Raw genomic sequence first — 19,609 nt, 5'->3', positions numbered from 1 at the left:
GGCAAATCACTTAGCATCCATGTTTCTCCATCTGCAAGGGTCCTAACATATCAGTGCCTCAGAGAGGGGTTGTGAGGCTTAATTAATTTTGTAAATCACTTGTAGGTTACCAGATTTGCAAAGTAGCTGGCAGCATGGATGGCTATGTTTGCCTCAGGTACCAATTGCATTGAGCCAGCACCCCAGTGGCTAACATGTCATATTGTGCTAGATATAGCAAGTATTTCCACAGCCTTCACAATCTCAAGTACAATTCCACAAATGTTGCAGTGAATAGGGTACCTAATGCACAGAAATTCAGCCTTAGCTTTAAATCTCTGGGGGGTTTTTAGGTTTTGTCATTCACAGATCCTGAACCCTACATGATAAAAGAATTGCACTGGGTTTTAGCTCCCTGAATCTTATTGCCATTTTTCTGTTCTCACAGTGGTGTAAATGAAGAGTAACTACAAAGAAGTTACGAGAGTTTACACTGTTGTAAACCCAGTATCAGATCAAAATGTTACTTATTGACTTAATCGTTATTACTGTTGATTTATTATGTGTATTGCGGTCGTGTCTAGGCACCCCAGTCGTGGACCAGGACCCCGTTGTGCTATGTGTTATACAAACAGAATAAAATGATAGCCCCTGCCCCAAACAGCTTGCAATCTAATGGGATTTGTCCAGCTAACTATCCAATTTTTGCTTCAAGAAAGTCAGCTACCTTGCTGTTGTTTTGGTCTGTTTAATTGTATTATTTCCTGGTGACTCTATCCTCTCAGACTGTATGTATCGTTAACCAATGCATGCTGATGAGATTACAGTTATCAATTGAAGAGCAGAACTCTGAAATTCAAATGGTTCCATACGTATCTGTTTATCTAAGGTACTTATGTGCCAGTGACCTAGAGGTAAAAGGCTGCATTTCTCATTGTCAGTCCCTGAGCCAATCATCCCCTCTGTCTCCTCTACTCCCCACCTAACACGTACTCAAATTTTATTTTTCCTGTGCTTTTAATGCATTGTTTTCTGCTTTGTCCAACCTCACAGCTGAAGGCTGATGAGAGGATCATCAAAACGGAATACGGACTGCTGATCCGCAGCCTGCAGAGAAAGGACACAGGGGCGTATTACTGCAAAGCACAGGAGCACACGTTCGTTCACACCATCGTGAAGTTAAATTTGAACGTCATAGAGAATGGGCACATGGAAAGCACTCAGAAAACGGAGGAGGAAGAGGGACGAGGGAGAGATTTGCTTACTGAGTCGCGGCTGAGGTACAAGGATTACATCCAACTTGTCAGCAGCCCCAGCTTCAGCCTGGAGGAGTGGTGTGAACAGATGTGGCACCGGGAGAAGCGACGGCAGCGGAACAAAGGTGGGGCAAAATGGAAGCACATGCAGGAGATGAAGAAAAAGCGAAATCGAAGGCACCATGAACCTGTCAGCAGCCCAGATGCCAGGCCAACATCTACATAGCTTTTATATTCTATTTAAAGAAAGGACATTTAACATGCAAAAATACTGTGTTCTGTTTTGTGCATCCTTCCTATTAATTAATGTTGCTTCTCACTGAGATTAGATAATGCACAGTCATTATTGGTCTGTACAGGACTGCACTGTAATACTGGAATATGATAGCAAATGACAAATTCCTTATTTGAGCACCGCGCCCAAGGCAATAATTCCAAATCTGGGATTTTTTCCCCAGAAATTCAGATTTTGTAGCTAACAGTTAGTGAGAAGCTGATTCGTGACATATGTCATGGGGGTGTTCCATGGCTTCCCTGGCATAATTTTTATATGAGATTTAAAGTCTATGTTACAGTATATTATTAATGGACTGCTACATTCCACCCGAGAGTTGGCTGCAGTTCAGGGGTAGGTGGATGTATTTGTAAAAGTGCTTGGGGGTCTTGTAAGGATGGGAGGTGCCATATAGATACAGGCCATTTCATGACAGATCTGCAAAACTATACTAAATTACCCATTGGGCATATATTTAGGTACATGGGTGGCATTTGCTAATGCAGAGAAGCAAAGCAAAAAATCAAATTAAATATCAGCTTAGAAGTAACACTCGTTTTCCCCTTTAAAAATGTAATCACGTTTTAAGAGGAGGAAATGTAGAACTTTATTCATTAGGGCATAAGCAGCCTCTAGTTTGCAGTCCATCTGCTGAAATGAACTGTTGACTCAAATTGAAACTGCCAGCAAGATACTGGAGAGTAAATTTCATAAGAAGCATGTGGGAGGTACATGCACAAACCCTATTAACAAATAATGGGATTTCTGCCTTCACCTCTATTGTCTTGCTGAAGATTTTACCCTGAATGTCTCCACTCACCTCTACAACTCTAACCCCCGACTGGCTTCATTTTCTGGAGTATGGTTAGTTTGTTGTGGAAAAAAGAGGAGAGGTGAACACACGCACAAAAACCCTCCCGAACTTGATGACAAAAGACAATGAGGGAAACATATTTGGTGACAGATGGAAACTGACAGTGCTCTTACACCAGGTATAACAATGGGGAAAGAGCAGACATTCCTGAGACTTGTGTATTTGTTTTATAAAAGGTCTTGTGTATTTCAAACAAGGTATTGTGTTGTTGGAATTAATACTTTTTTATTATAATTAAATAAAAACAAAAAAAGCCCATGTGTAAATTAACTGAAGTACAAGTTAGAGAGGAGCAGCTTTGTGATTTACAATAGCATCATTTGTAAATTGTTCCTAGTTTTACTTTCTGCTCTTTAATAAGATAAATCTTCTTGTATGAGCAAGAGACACTTCAGATCTGACTTCAGACCTTCAGATCTGATTTACACCAGTGTAACTCCATTGGCTTCATTGGACTTTCTTCCAATTTACGCTAGTGTAAGCAAGATCAAAATCAGGCCTATTGCCTCTTCTCATGCTTCGCAGCCCCTTTCCCCCACTCTACCAAACCTCCCCCTTTTTGCCTTTCACGCCTCTTTGAGTGTAAAATGACAAATTAGCGACGTCCTCACATGGAAGGAAGCTTTGATGGATACTAAACCGACAGACTTTACTTGTTTCTCATGCATTCTACATGTCTGGAGAGCAAAGTCTGTGGAAAACCCATGTAATTGATGTGCAATTCATTAAGGAACCAAGAACTTTGGCTCTGAATGCTGGAGATTATCCCTATCTGCTACCCAGTGTGTGTGTGCTTTCAGTCCCCGATCAATAATTGTGTCCATACAATCTGTGTCATTGTACATTTTCTTTCTGATAAATGATACAAATATGGTGGTGTGTTTTTCAGATCGGAGAAAGGAACCTCAGCTGACTCAAGTTTATTGTAAAAAAAAACTAAAACTGAATGTGCATGTATTGTATAAAGACGGGGTTTATATTCCTTGTTTTTTCATTAAGAGATACATTAGTTAATTAGAAGTTATTAGGTAGTTTGTGCTCAGTACTTTGATAGTGTACTCTGCAAGTGTTAAATATTATAAAAGATGAGAGGGGAGTTTCATTGTACAGGACCTTTAATCAAAGAGACTGATGTCCTGGGCTCTTATTAGTAATGTTAATCCTTATTACTCTGAGTAGCCTATTAATGTCTGTAGAACTTTTCACAATAGTAAGCATTATGCTCAGAAATCAGCTTGTACAGCAATAGGACCTTAGGTCAAGATTTTCAAAAGTGACTAGTGATTTTGACTGCCCTGATGTTTCTTGCCCAATTTGAGACTCTATAAGGGGTGTTATCCTGTAAATATGAGGCCCCTTTAAGGAATCTTAAGTTGGAAACCCAGAAATGAGACACTCAAAATCTTGAATCACTTTAAAAAAATTTTGCCTAAGAATGACTGCAGTCACCATACAGAACCCACCGATGTATTCCGTGTTGTATTTTATCAGTCCAGAGAGTACCATCTCTCAGAGTTGGTCCTTCTGGGAATGAGTGGTGCCACGCCATGATTAAGCTAAGGTGTTACCATCAAATAATCCACCTTGGGCCTGTGCTTACATGTACTGACAAGGGGCCTGCTCCTGCTCCCACTGAAGTCAATGGGAGCAGGACTGGACTGAGTAGTGTAATTATTAATTACAGCACAAACCCTACTTACCTTATTCATAAAAGTAGAACCATTGGACTCACTTCAGTGGCCCTACTCAATGAGATAAGGTGAGCAGGATTTGGCCTTAAATAAGCTATTTGTTGTTTGGTACTTTTTCCATCTTCCTTAAGAGCTGAACACAATTGGTTTCCTTTAGGTTTAAATAGCTCTGCAGAGCCTAGCGCTACAATCCTCGCATAAAACTCCCCATCAACTTCAACAGGAGTCTTGAGGGCCTAAGGGCTGCACCACTGGGACTGCGAGCATAAAAGATTGAATTCAAATGTTACTACTCTTAAATTCAAGGGGTTTTGTTTTATTTTAAGTATTCTTGCAAGAGGATTCCTCTCAGAGGATTGACCTCAACTCTCCTGTGTGAAGTAGCAGAGTGAAGCCCCAAGCGAGGAATGAGGCCATTTCTATCCTGGGGAAATAAATTCAGTATCCTCCAAGTCGTTGTGCCATATTGGATTCATACCACCCCGGGGAGGGATATTTAATAATATGGTGCAGATAAAAATCTGTGGTTCAATACATTTTATAAGTGATGTACTCTGAGCTAGCACACAGCTTCTCATAGTAGATGCTACACTGGTCATGATTCCAAGGGGCCCTGGAGACCAGTAAATTAGCTAGATAGTCCAGGGAACACTGAGGAAGGATAAGAAGGGATTTCTTTAGACAGTTGTTTGTTATTCAGTCAATAACCAAGGTCAGGAGTAAGAGTATTGGATCCTTCTGTAATGTACAATCCCCAAAACAGTCTCAAGGAGAACAGAATGAGCTAACGCAGGGAATTGTAGCAACAAGAGCCAGACAAGAAAGGATTCCCTTCCTAAATATATAATTTAAAGGCACAAACCTGGGTCTACTTAAATTTCAAAATGAGGACTTGAGGGTCCATTGTGCTGCTGAGCTGTACAATGAGCCACAACAGGCTTGTAGTTAAAATGAAACTGAACCCACCCTCCTTAAAGTGCTCAATAAAAGTACAGACATTCCCCGACTTACACAATCATTCCGTTCCGGAAAGCTGCATAATTGACTTTTGCGTAAGTCGGAAACGTTTATCCAAATGTTATGCAAAAAAAAACCCCTCCTATTTCTAGCTCACGGAACTTCTTCCATAAGTATGAATTTGTGTAAATCGGGTCTTGTGTAACCCAGGGAGCGTCTGTAATGCTACCCAAAGTTTAGGTTAAGCATGGAAAAAGTTACCTCCACATTAATAACTGAAGATTCTAAACAGATCCCCCCAGTGCAGACTTTAAAAAAAATTACTTTGGTTCAATCAGTAATAAATGCTCTTCCCCTACCTCAAAAAAAAAAAATTCCTTCTCCCCCCACTTCAGAAGATAACTGGTGTTTCCCTGAGTTACATCCATTTCAAACAGGCTGTCAGAACATCCAGTGCAGCTTGTATTGTAGTTGTTAGAATTCTAAAAACTGATGCCAGCTTTAAGATCCAACAGGTCCCTAAATACAGTAGTAGTCCAGAAGTCAGTTAAAACAAATCTGGCAGTGGGATTAGCGGACAAAGGAATAAAGCGTTTAACTCTTCTTCTGATAAATTGTTTCCTTTGCTGGAAAACATTCTAGGGACATGTGTGAAAATGTATTCATATCACAGACACAGTTTTCTGTGCAAGTAGTTACATTTACACATATACTGAGGAGCCAAGATCCTTGATTTTGCCAGTCCTCAACTAGACATTGGACCCTGATTCCTATCTCAATCATACTGATGTACACAATTAAACTTAATGGAATTACTCTTGGTTTACATTCATATGAGATCAGAATTGGGCCGTAGTCTAAAATGCTCTGAAATTTTAATCAAATCTATGTAAGTCTTGATATGCACCTACCATTTACAAATCCCTTATCAAAAATTAATACATGATTATTGGAACATGATTTTCCTACTAAACTGCTGTCATGTGTATGACTGTTTTGTAGGGACCTACATAAGTAATTGGATGCATTTTATTTTATGTGTAACACAAGGTTATTGCAACTGATTAGTATGAGTTAAAAATACTTACAGAGCCAGCTCAGCCATTGATGTCAGTGACCAAAGTCCCATTGGCTTCAGTAGAATATAGATCTGAACCTAACCAAAGTAATTATAGCAAGTTATTCCAAGACGCAGCCTAGAGTGTAGATAACTATGTAGAGATTCATTATACAGAGGAGAATCAGGAGTTAACTGCATGGAAGGCAGTGGAATTACACCTGCATGACAGGAAAATCAAGTCCACATGTCTATCCAATATATTCTGTTACAATTTATGAAAATTTAAGTGGTCCCTTATTATATTTTACCTTAGTGTCACAAATATTACTCAGAATTAGGATTCTGTGATTAGCTGATATGTGAAATCCTTTGTAATTGTAATCTATCTTTTCAGGTTTATAAAATAAATTCATTATAGACAGGAAAAGGAAGGATAAAAGAACAGCTCATGAAAGAATTTTAAGGCTGTGAAAAATGTTGGTTTTTTTACTTCCATATAGTATTTTAATGATGATAAACCTAAAAGTGTCCAAGCCAGGCACACATTTTCACAGTGCTGAATATTTAAATAAATTATAATACTGGGACAACAGTATTGCTACAAACTTCAACAGACGCAGGATTGGGCTCTTAATTGATCAGGTTTGTTTCTATAACCCACTATCCAAGTCTGTTGTCTCAAGGTATCGGGCCAAATCCTTCCTTGGTTTTCACTCAGTCCTCACTCAGGCAAACTCTTGCTGACATTAAGAAAAAACTAGGAAAATCAGTGAAGATTTCAGGATTTGGCTCATTGCTTGGTGTATAAAGTTAAACATACTGGAAGGCCCCTTAACATATTCTCATCTCAGACAATGTTTTCTCTTAAGCACTTGTGTTTGTATAGATTAGTGTCTACCACAAACTTTCCTAATGTTTTGACCCAAAACTATTCAGTGGCTGACAGATGTAAACCAGATCTGGAAAGACAAATCACAGATCGGAAGGTGAAATTTGCCTCAATAATGAGATTTTGAAACTCTTGTTTAAAGTTGGTCTTTTCCCTCTTTATTGTATTGTTATTGTGTACAATTCCCCAGTTTAAAATCAATGTCTATTGTTCTTTAAAACAAAAACCTTTCTGGGTGATGTAAGAACCAGAAAAATGTTTCCAGGTGACTTTTATTACTGCTATGGACTGCTAGTTATTGGTTTCATATAGTCTGTGCCAAGAAAGTCATCTGTCCACTCATAGGCAGTCATGATATTTTTAATGGACGCAGACATGTCTCGATTTTGGTGGTGTTTTATATTCTGCTCCATTACTCTTGTTATATATAAGTGCCTTTGGCTGCTTTTTGTGTTCTTTCATTTTGTTCTTGCTATTCCTGCTGCTAAATGGAACCATGTCCAAGACCAGCCATTTTCTGAAGATTCAACATACGTGTAATAGTGACTGGAACAGAAGGCTTAGGCAGATAACTTGTCTGCTAAGGTGTGTCATGGCTGCCCCGGGCAGAGCCTTGTGGGCTTCACATCTTTAATGAGTTTTGAAAGCACTTAGCATTTCATAGGACAGTACCATATATCTGCCTATAGGCTGAAAGCCAGGATCAGTTTACAAAACTTGCATTTACTATACATCAAAGCACCACCTAAAGTTATATAATTTGTTATCGAAAGTTCCAAAACTCTGATAGCTAGAAATGGTCAAATTTTAAAAGGAAAAAAATACTTTATCAAAATGTGGCCATTTTCCAAAAATGAAATATTTTTGGGAAAAGTTTTCATATTTTTGAAGTTTTCCATTTTGTCAAAAAAAAATCAACAGAAATTTGTAAAGAAAAAAATTGCCTGCTTGTTGCTTTTCAAAATGTATATTTGTGCAGGGAGGGAAGATTGCATGGTCATTTTCGGGCTTATTTACATGAGGAAAAAAGCCCAGAGTAGCTGGTGTGGAGCAACTCGTACACACTAGATACTTCACATTAACTCTCTGTGTACATGCTTACTCTGCACTAAGAGCACCTTTGTGTGCTTTAAAGCGTAACAGTATCCACACGGGTAGCTAGTGCATTTCAAATTCACACCCTAGCTTATTACTCCACACAAACTTCCCCACGCAGACAAGCCCTTAGTCACAAGGGATTTTTTAAAAAACATTTTTTGAAAATTTTAGTTTGAAAATGAATTATTTTTATACAAGAAAATTCAGGAAAAATGAAAATACCGGGAACAATAGCAGCATGAAAATTGCTTTCAAATTTTCCAAAACTCACCCAACTTTAAAAAAAAAATCAACCTGCTCTAAAGGATTCCTTAAGTTCTGTTACTTATGATTTCTTCATGACTTAAATTGAAGAGATTTCTATGTAAAGTAAATGTAAAAATGTCATTTTAAGTTTGCTAGTCAACATGTTGACATTGTAAAAACTACAATACATTACTACTGGATAAGAAGTACAGAAAACTATGAAACATACAAATCAAGAGAGACTGATCTATAATCTTTTCCATCACTTGTATGAAGTGCATTCCCCCCCCCCCCCCCCCAATTAATGACAGAAAATTTCAAATATCTCAGCATAAGTCTGGCTGGGAAAAAAGGAAACTGCTCAAAACCTCTCCAAGTGCTCTCAAGAGAAAAGTCATGGCCAAGCAGACTGACCAAAAGGAATTTGGTTAATGCCTCACATTCTGTCAGTAAGGCTAATATTTTCACATAGGACAAAACTCACACTATTTCAGAAGTCCAGCACAAGAACTATGCACCATTTAAAACCATGTTATAGGGCTTAAGTGGTTCTTAGACTGACTCTGTGCAGGAGTCCATTTCACATTTATAGTATCATTATTTATAGAGTAATATGGAAAAAAAAATTTTGGTGGAAAGGGCCCATTTGTAAATTACCATAGCTAAATATAGAGACACAGTGGGTGATGCAATATCTTTTACTGGACCTACTTCTGTTGGTGAAAGAGACAAGCTTTCGAGCTTATACAGAGCTCTTCATTCGGGTAAACCTGAAAGCTTTTCTCTTTCCCCCACAAAAGTTGGTTCTGTAAAAGATACTACCTCACTCACCTTCTCTCTTTAATATCCTGGGACTGACATTGCTACAAGAATACTACAACCAATATAGTTAATTATGTAACATCATAACTAAAGCTTTATACATGGTCACTAACTAGCTTTGAGCTTGGCAATCCTGTTGTTTTAACAGGAATTCCAATCTTGTAATCCAAAGGTATCTGAAACTGTTAAATGTATATTTTGGTTTTATTATAATAAATAGCAAATTCTGACAGAACTTTTGCTGTCTATTTTTTCCCCCTAATCATACCAAATAGTACAATATGGGCTTCCAAAGAAAAAAAGATTGCAAAGTGAGATGGAAGTGGGAAGACATAGGCCATGTTTGCTGTAGGAGTGCTTTACTGGTGTAGGAATACATTTATACTATACCAGCAAAGCAATCCTAGTGTAACAGCAGCTACTCCAACAAGTCTGTATTTTTGTATTGGTGTAGTGAAAATGCCTATTCAACAAAACAAGGTATAGCAGTAAAAGGACAGCTTTGCCAGCTGCATCTACACTAGGGTCTTCTGCCAGCACAGCTATGTCGATCAGGGATCACATCTCTTTTCACCGCTGACCAATGTAGTTATGCTGGCAGACATCTGTAGTGTGGACCTGGCCTAAGGAACTAATAATACAAGCAAGGAGCTCTTTGAAGCTCACACAACAGCATTTGTGAAATTGATTAGCTTTCTAAACTTTCTGCATGCTGTTGCTCACAGCGAGTAGTACGTTACTCCACGTCTAGTCTCTGTGAAATCAGTGGGGCTGCTGACTAAATACGTCACTACTCAAAGAGAGAAAAGGAGAGAGGGGGTGAAATCTGGCCGTTTGGAAGAACTTGGGGGCCTATTCACACACAATGAGATTTATAATGTTAATGACAAGAGATTCAAAGTTTACTTGACACTGGTAGTAATTTAGGTTTCTATGAAGTAATATATTTGATCCAATTTTAGAGTGAGCGAAAGAACAGCTAGTTGCTGTTAGGGGGCTTATTCCTTCTCCCACTTACTTCCCTCGTCCTTCTCGCATGAACAGAGAGCAACAATACCCGAAGTCCAAAGGTGCAAACAATTCAATATTTATTGGGGTGAACTTCCAGTAAGCATGATTCCAGTTTCCTTCCTTAGTGTCCCCCTTCCCAGCTCTGACACCACAGAGCCTTACCTGTGTCCCTGTTCCCATTCCCCCTCCCTCAGCAAAACATGATTCCAATTCCCCACCCCCTTTCCCCCCTCCCACCCACTCACTTCCTGATTGACTGTAGACTATATAGTAAAACTTGAGTTCTGCTTAGCTATACCTTAACCAATCATTTTACTGAAATTTTAACGAACCAATCCTAACATATTGTAACATGATTATGTTACCAATTATATCCCACGACCTTAATTAGTTTACATCCAGCAAAATTAATTATACAGCAAACAGAAACAATCACAGAACCAGAGAGAAACCATGCAAATAATAGCAAAGTGGGAACTATAATGACAAAACAATACAGAAGTGAGGATTTCACATCCCAGCTATTGATAAGTGAGTCCTTGCCAGACAGGAAGAAACTCAAACTAAGTTTCCTTTTACATCTTCTAGGCACTTTCCTTTCTCTGGAGGCGATAGGCATTATCAGGACGGGAGTGTATTCCTAACAGCCCAATAGCACCTTCTTTCAATGTGACTAGTTTGGAATGTGAGGATGTGACCAGTCGCTTCCCAGCTTATGGCTGGCTCTGCTGCTTAGCCAAAGGCCTTAGCCTAAGAACAGGGCCTCAGACTGTCACAGTAAGAGAAGGCCCTTACGCCAGCAGACAGTGATTTTGATTCTTTCTTTTGTACCTCTATAACTAGCCAAGTGATAAGAATACACCTAAATTCTTAGAGTACAGGCCTTTACAGACAGGCCTGAATATCAGTATCCTAACAGTTGCCCACAGGGGCTCCCCGTCGGCACATTTTCTCCGTATTGTTATTGCTTGCAGTTAATGCACTGTCTGGAAATGGCGGCAGAAAGTGGAGTTCCTAACTCAGTACAAACAACAAGGAGTCTGAAACCTGTAACCCAGTACAGTTGTTGCCCACTGGTGAGTGTATGCGTTTCAGGACCTTCTCTGTGCTGATCCACAGAGGGTAAGATGTTACATCACCTTGGTTACCACATAAAGGATTGAATGGGGGACCATCAGAGCTAAAAGTATGGGCTGCTACAGCTTGAGCTAAAACACCAAGTGTCTACAACTACAAGCTGTAACTATTCCTATCCTCTGTGGATGGGCACAGAAGGGAGACCCGTAAACACGTTCACCAGAGAGTGATACAGTGACACCGTAGCAATGCCTTTCAAAACCGGCTGAGGGTGTTCAACAAGTTCAATTATATTTAGCATTATTCTAGTTTAAGCTCCCTCCTTTGCTCTCCTACACTGATATATCAAATCCACATTTCTGACTCCGAGTTCATTCTTAAAATTGTGGGGGGAAAAATAATTACAACTAAGCATGTTTTGGAACAGGTTGTCATGCATCTTTAAAAGAGTGTTACAGTCGAATGGAGTTAAACACTTTAAAGTCAGGCAGGGCCAACATTAAGATTCCCTCTACAACCTTAATGCTCCTTTCAATAAAAGCTTTAATTACATGGTTACATACTGTTATATCTGCAGAGCCATGCCTAATTCAGCGTGCAGGAGGGACAGTGCATAGTCAATGAGTCAGTTGTTCCCTATTTGTTTTTCCCCCTTACTATTCAATCTGTGGTCTCCTCCATTATTCTCTGCACACCAGGCAGCCTCTGCATTGTGGGGGCCAATTTTACCACCATCTACCTGGGTTTTGTGAGAAAAACAACCACAAACACCTCATCTGTCAGGGAATATAGTTGCCAGTGCAGCTTCAAAGGTTTTCCTTCCCCACCCCTTCCTGTAACCCCTTTCTTCCTCGCTCATGCATTCCCAGATTAATTGTGTGCTGAGATTTTACTAAAGGTAACAATTGTTGGCCCCAATCTTGCAAACACCTATGTATTCAACTTTACTGCCATGAATAAGCCATTTACTTCAGTTAAGCGTGAGTAGGGATAAGATTTTGTCACAGTGGCCACCATTGTCATGGAACCTGTGAATTTTGGCATTTCTTGCCACTCAACCATGAAACCAGTGACCTGTCTTGTGGAAGCAGGAAGTAAACTCAACTTTTTGGCAGTGTCAGCAGCAGTAAAATGCTAAAGAGGCAACAACAAAAAAATAAGTAAAGTGGCTAAAATAAGTGCAAAGCAATGAGCACAGCAATACCCTACAAACATTTCATGAAAGTGGAGGAAAGTCCTTGTTTACTAGGTGGAACATGCATGCTGATTTTACCGGACAGGCTAGCTGTGACAAGCATCTGGAAAGTGCAACACATACGCTCAAATGAGAGGCAGTACAAATGGAGAAAAACAGAAATGTGAAACTTCAAAAAATGGTTACACCTGTTGGAGACACTGGGGCATGGCCACTAGGTAACTCGAGGGGATGGAAGACCACGAGTGTCGATGAGGCCCCCTCGCACTAGGCCCAAGTGTCCTTGCCCCCCTCCCCCCCACCTGGAGGCACTCGCAGCAGTTATGCGCACTAGGCCCAAGTGTCCTTGGCCCCCCCGCCTGGAGGCACTCGCAGCAGTTATGCTGAGGATCTGCAACAATATGTTGCAGAGTCAGACTGCCTGAAACTAAACAAGGCCAAACAGGGCAGATATGGAAGAACAATGCTGAATAAAGCAGCTTTATGTATGGTTTAACAGATGGTACAGAGAACAAGGGAACTAGCTGGTAACTGGATTGGCTGGCTACATGGATACTTAGGGCAGCTTGCCTTTGGATAAGTATGCTGAAGAAAGGATGTATAAAAGCCTGTGTAACTTCCTTCTCTGGGTGCAGGATTTGAGATTCTGTTCTCCCTGTACTTTCTTTGAAGCTTCAAATAAACTTTTCTGCTTCTCCACCCGGTTGTGATTATTGGGTGATGCACACCGGGCAGCGAACCCCTTGCTGTTGCTCGCCTCTGGCACGGGGTGCCGGCAACACACCGATGTTTAATACTAATAGAGCAGCTTCACAGAAGTTTTCGAATGAGCAGAGGCGTTCTAGGCCTTGACAATCTAAAACTCAGAGGGTTTTTAGAATGCAATCTGGAACATTGTTTTTGCATGGGACATCAACAACTGGAGAATGGAGAAGGAGCTTGAAGAATCAGTCTCATGGGAATCATCATGAATAACATTTAGTACAAGAGGATAGACAGGACTATGATCTGGAACCAAATAAGCACCACCTTGATTAGCGTTGAGGCACATCATCAACCACAAAAACTTACCTTTAACCCCGTGTAACTCCATGTAAACCCCATGAACTCAGCATCAGCGTGAAAGCCTTGCTGTATGCCTCAAAGCTAGGGTGACCAGATGTCCCCATAAAATCAGGACTGTCCCGATATTTTACCCTTTGTCCCACATCCCGATCAATGTATGATCTGGACGCCCTTTGTCCTGATATTCAGGTAAGGAGGCGAGCAGGAGGGAGGTGCTGACCCTGTGGGTGCTCCGGGGCTGGAGCACCCATGGGGAAAAATTGCAGTCAAGCTCCCCCTCCTCGCCTCCTTCTCCCCCCAGCGCTTCCTGCCACCTAACAGCTGTTTGGCGGCGCTTAGTGCTTTCCAGGAGGGAGGGGGGAGAAGCGGGTATGCGGCGCACTCAGGGAAGGAGGAGGAGCAGAGGCAGGGCAGGGGCGGGGACTTGGGGGAACGGGGTGGAATGGGGGCGGTGCAGAGGTGGGGGGTGGGCGAGCAGCCACCCGGCAGAGGGGAAGTCGGCGCCGTAGGTGTGAGTGGCGGGCGAGCGGTGGGTGGAGGACTGAGGAGGGATGCAGCAAGCCAACGGCTGGTAGAGGGATGAGGAAGGGTGTGGTGGGGGGGGGGGGCTGAGCGGGGAGGGGGCGGGACCTGGGGCAGAGTGGGGGCGGAGCCTGGGAGTTGCAGGGGTGGACTGTGGGCAGGGCTGATGACACCCCAATGTGTCCCAATATTTTAGTGTGGTGATCTGGTCACCCTACTCAAAGCACAACACAAGGACAGAGCTTTGGGTGGTTGGGGTTTGAAGGTGGGTGATCGGAGCTGAGGGGGACACTTAGGGAACACACTAATTTTAAGGGAGGAAAAATGGCCACGTGTTCAAGGCTTATTTCTTTAAAGTACTTAAATAGCTCCCATTATCAAAGTATTGGAGGAAGTCAGAATATGTAATATGTTTATCCTCACAACATGCCTGTGAGGGAATAAACCACATTAGTCCCATTTTACTGATGGTACAAAGAGAGACTAAGGCTATGTCTACACTGCAGAGTTTTGTTGCCAAAAGTTCTGCCACTTAAATTAAAGCATTTTAATTAACCCGCTGTTGCATGCCCACACTATGCTCCTTGCGTTGTCAGAGCACATCCACACTACTGCTCTTGCATCAACACAGAGAGCAGTGCACTGTGGGTAGCTATCCCACTGTGCAACTGGCCGCAGGGTGCTTTGGGAAGGGTTTGCATTGCCTCATGGGGCAGATACAGCCTCACACAATGCAGGTTTCTCAATCCCATCGTTCCATGGGCAGCCCACTAGATTATCAGTCGCTTTTCAACGGAAGTGGGAGGGAGGGGGCAGACTGTGTGAGGGGGAGCATGTGTGTGTGGAAGGAGGGGAGAAACAGAGTGTGTTGGGGGAGTGTGTGAGAGAGCAGGGGGTGTATGTAAGAGACACAGTGTGGGTTGGGGGAGAGTGAGTGTGTCGGCATGTTGTCTCTACATTCAGACAGCCGCTGGCAGCAACCAGTCCTGAGGCAGGGGAAGGGGGGACACCTCCGATATCAGCCCAGCCTCCCTCCCTGGTTCTGCACAGCACAGCAGTCTCTCTCTCTCTCTCTCTCTCTCACACACACACACAAATGTCCCTGCTTGCCTGTCTGCCTCTGTGTTCACAGTGGAGGAGACAGCAGCATCCCACCTTAATGATTTGTTCTTTGTTCCCAGAGCAGAGCAGCAGGCTCAGCGGTGAGAACTTCAGGAAGCTTTGAAAGAGGAGGGCAGCCAAGTTCAAAATGGTGAGCAGAGCGGTCATGGCGGGCATTGTGGGATACTGGAGGAGGCCAGTTCTGGCGATATAATGAACGGCAGCATCTACACTGATGCTTTGTCAGTTTATCTTTGCTGCAAAAAAGCTCTATGTCCCTCGTCGACGTGGTTTTATTTTGTTGCCAAAACTGAAAAGTTTGGTTGCCAAAAGTGGCATTGTAGTGTGTACACTTCCACTGTTTTGCTGCCAAAAGCTGCCTTTTACTGACAAAACTCTGCCATGTAGATGAGGCTTTAGCAACTTCCCCTTGTTCACAGAGGAAGTTTGTAGCAGAGGAAGGAAATGAAGCCAGGTCTCTGTGTCTAAGGCTAACATCCCAGTCACAAGACCATCCTTTCTCTGCCTTCAACTTTACTCCTTTATGAGGACAAATTCATCAATAACTGTCTGATGCCTTCAATTCCATGTGGACATCTAGTTAAATAAAAGGGACCTGACTCTCACTCAGCTCAGGATAGTAGTAGTTTATATCCACTTTGCATGGGATTAAATGACTCCACAAGCTTCAGGGTAATGGAGAATCAGGCCCATAGATATCAAACATGGAAGATGTTAGGCTTGTTGTCAGGTTTCACAATATTCAAATTTTATGTCTCAGGGAACTCATGGAGCAGGGCCACAATATAATGCCATAGGTTTATTGCAATAATATGAGTATGTGTTCATTCTGCGTAAAGGCAGTTTCTTGAGAACCATAGGACCTGAATTGCCACTGCTAGGCATCTTGGCTAGTAATTTTCACTCACTTTGCAGAACTGTAAATGACTAGACAAGATGCAAGATGGTGGAGAAAGTGGGTGTAAAACACTATCAGGTCAAAATGTTATTCCTGCTTTGTACTCTAATGTAGTGCGATTTAAGGACAGTACACAAAATCCAAAACCAACACACCCTTCCCTCCAAAACACCTTCCTTTGTGACTGCACCGTCTCTACTGTAGAGTCGCTACCCTCTAGGAACTTTTTCCCAGCATACCTATCTGGAAACTGGCCTTTTAAATATGGCAGAAACAAACAGCTGCAGGCTAAAGTAGCCATCCTTCCAGCAGTAAGTACTTTTATTTCCTGTTAGATTGTCCCTTTCTTATTTCTGTGGGGGATGGCACGTTCTCACAGGTAGCATGTTGCAGCTTATATTCCTTGGCTATCGAAATATAAACCATATTTTTTCACTTACTACAACAGAGGTCTCCCTTTTTAAGATACCTTTGTTAGGGTAAAGTTTAATGGTAGACCTAAATTCCCCAATATAATTTAAATGTACTCCCCTCCTCATTGACATTTTGTGGGCCACTAATTGTGGCAGTGTATCTTAGTCCTCTGCAATAAATGAGAAATAGAAAAGCCACATCATTATCCGCATTGATGCAACTACCATTCTGTTCCTGTTAAGATACCTTTTGTTCTTCTTAAATGCCTCTGTCTCCACGCATGAATTTAAATAAAATAAAATGAACTAATTAAATTTAAATTAAAGAGACATTTAAAGAGACACCAGATCGTCTGGGTCTTATTTTACAGACTATATGCACCTTTTATGCTGTTATTGTGTAAGTTTAAACTGCACCAAATGTTTTTTGTTCAACTCAGGATTTAGGATTAAGTATAATAGATAATAGTTATTGGAGGAAAATACTAGTAAGAACTGTCAGAGTTTCAGACAAGGGATGGAAAACTTGTTTTTTTCAAAATGTAGAACCCACTTGGCTTGTGGGTTTAGAAAAAAACCCTCAAAACAGGGGAAGTTTGAATTCTGTTTGTCTCTAGGAAACTGTGCATTCAGGATCATTGTGTGGTTTATATTTCACTTTCTGGCAGTCCTAGGTTCAAGGAAATAACTGTTTTCAAAGAAAAATCTTTGTTGTTGTCATACTATAGGCTTCTGTTTAATTAGAAATACATATTATGATTTTAATTGAGCTTCTCCTGTAAGGGGATTGTTTAAATTAGATTAAAGCAGGGATTGTCTTTCTAATCTGTGTTTCTACAGTGCATAGCACAATGATCCTGATTGGGGCATACAGGTCATAATGTGTATTACCGTAAAAGTGAGGATTATATTATAATTTAATTAAGGGAGGGAAATGCTTTAAGAAACCTGAAAAGATTTCAGGAAACTTGAAACTTAAAAATAAGACTCCAGTCCTTCAGCTCATTCCATACGATCTCTGGGGCTTGTTATGATGGTGCTCTACAAATGGGATGTGGGTATCTATGTAGACAGATCGTTAACAGATAATGTACCATATATAGGGGAATATGTAGCATTGCTCCAAGGTTTTCTAGGACCTATAAAAACTGTTCTGCATAAAGGGAAGCCATTTGCACCTCTTTATATTAACTCTTAACAGGGCTCAGCACAGAAGTCAATGAGCACCAGTCTGGAATGAGCTGAGAGATCAGGGCTAATAATATTACTCTTTCTATAGCATTTTCTTCTGTAGATCTTAGTCTTTAACATATTTATTCTTACAACATCCCTGTGAGGTGGGGAAGAGCTAGTATCTCCATTTTACAGATGAGGAACAGAGAGGTTGGGTGACTTGACCACAGTTACACAGGAGATCTGCTCTGCCACAAGCTTCCTAAGTCCCAGGCTGAAGCCCTAGCCACTAGCCCATCCTGCTTATGTTACAAAGCTTTCCCAGTACACCACTGGGGCTTCCCATTCCTGTTTCAGACCTGGTAGAATGGATATCATGGTGGACAGAAAACAATATGAGGGCTGCCCCAATCTGAGATCAAGAGCTGTATGGAAGTGTTCATATTTTTTTTCCAGTTTGTGTTATTTTGGGAAAGATCTGCCTGTGGGTAGGCCACAGGTCCTGAAGAAGAGGTATGGGTAAGCTTGAAAGCTTGTCTCTCTCACCAACAGAAGTTGGTCCAATAAAAGATACTACTTCACCCACCCTTAACTCAATGGCAGTTAATCAAGTTTAGCACGGACTGAATTTAACTGATAGTAATTAAAGATTCGATGGCACTTTAATTCCATGATGAAATTCCAACACTTGCAATTACATTCTGACTACCTAAATATTCTTGCAGCTTCAGATGGATGCAGTTGTAGTGTTCTTCTTTATTTACCTTCCTAAATGGCCATTCGGCATTTCGTGAAGTTTTCAGTTGCGTGGTGTGGAGTTTGAAGAGTTGTGGTGACTATCCTTTTAAAGTCTGGAGCACGTTGGGTGTTGAATTCAAACCACTCGTCAACCACAGCAGGAGTTGGCTGGAGACTGAACCTCAGGATGAATCCTCTTACTATGTTAGCTTGACACCTAGTTTCCCCTCCCTTGCCTGTGCTGAGTAGGACTTTGCTGCCCCAGTAGTACTGTTGAACTCAATGGGACTAAAGGCAATAAAGAACTATGCAGTGTAACTAAGAATCCAGCCACAAGGGATGATGAAACAGGCCATATGTTATCAGCTTGACTCTCTGGTTGGTTGATTCCATATTCAGGCACCATATTAGGATAATTTAAGTTTGGGTTGAAAGTCTGAGCAGGAACTATATAATTGTAAAGATCATCATCTTCTGTATTTGTACAATACCTACCAGAATGGGGCACCAGTCCTGATTAAAGAGATATTACATAAAAATATTATGAGCTGCATAGTTCTCATGAGCTCTCATAGATTTTATTGCTAAATAGTGTGAGCTCTGATTAGTCACGTCTAACTTTGCAAGCTCTTCTGAAGCAGACAGTGCAATTATGGGGCATCCCCATTATTTCAGCTTCCATAATATCACTGGTCAAAATATTGAGTGGCTATTGGGCTTTGTACAATTAACCGATGAAAAGCAAATTTTACTCTGAAATATTTGAAGGCAGTGGTTTACAATGATCAAGGTACATTTTTATTTTGATTTTCATCTGTTTAAACATTGTGGTCTAGCAATTAGAAACTGATGGAAGTTATTTCTTTGATTTACCCTGAGTTATTGCTATAGACTTCATCCGTGTTTCTAAGGATTCCAAACACTACAGAGAGAGTTTTCTGATCATTGATAATAGATTACTTGTTCAATCAGGAGGAATTGACTGAAAGATTTGTTGTTGCTTTCTGTTTTCCAACTAGGAAAACATTGGTAGCTATAGTTCAGATGTTTTGTAGATACAGGTGGTTTTTGTTAGCATAAGACGATTTTGAACTGAAAATTCTATATCATGGACTCGTTGTTCTATATCACTGTTGGTTCTTTTTTGACAACTGTCCTGTATTACAGTAATTTGTGTGCATGTCTTCAACAGAGCCTTCTTGCAAAAACACATCCTAGACCTTTAAGGTCTTGTGTGCTTCTGTGCTGA

The 19,609-nt window shown here is 41.1% G+C and overlaps 1 protein-coding gene across 14 annotated transcripts in view; it reads left to right on the top strand.

Annotated features, from left to right (window-relative positions):
- The window catches only part of LOC102935534 (semaphorin-3D), a 188,660-nt gene extending 179,279 nt beyond the window's left edge, over positions 1-9,381 (top strand). For all 14 annotated transcript variants that reach the window (XM_037889257.2, XM_037889263.2, XM_037889255.2 and 11 more), the window contains one exon: positions 1,033-9,381. In XM_037889257.2, the coding sequence (XP_037745185.1) occupies positions 1,033-1,461 (429 nt within the window). In that variant the 3' untranslated portion in view covers positions 1,462-9,381. The remainder of the gene's footprint in view (positions 1-1,032) is intronic.
- The last annotated feature ends 10,228 nt before the right edge of the window (positions 9,382-19,609 follow it).

This window comes from Chelonia mydas, chromosome 1, assembly GCF_015237465.2.
Source record: "Chelonia mydas isolate rCheMyd1 chromosome 1, rCheMyd1.pri.v2, whole genome shotgun sequence".
Classification (NCBI taxonomy): Eukaryota; Metazoa; Chordata; order Testudines; family Cheloniidae; genus Chelonia; species Chelonia mydas.
Note: the sequence above shows the minus strand (reverse complement) of the source record. Positions and strands in the feature narration are given on the sequence as shown.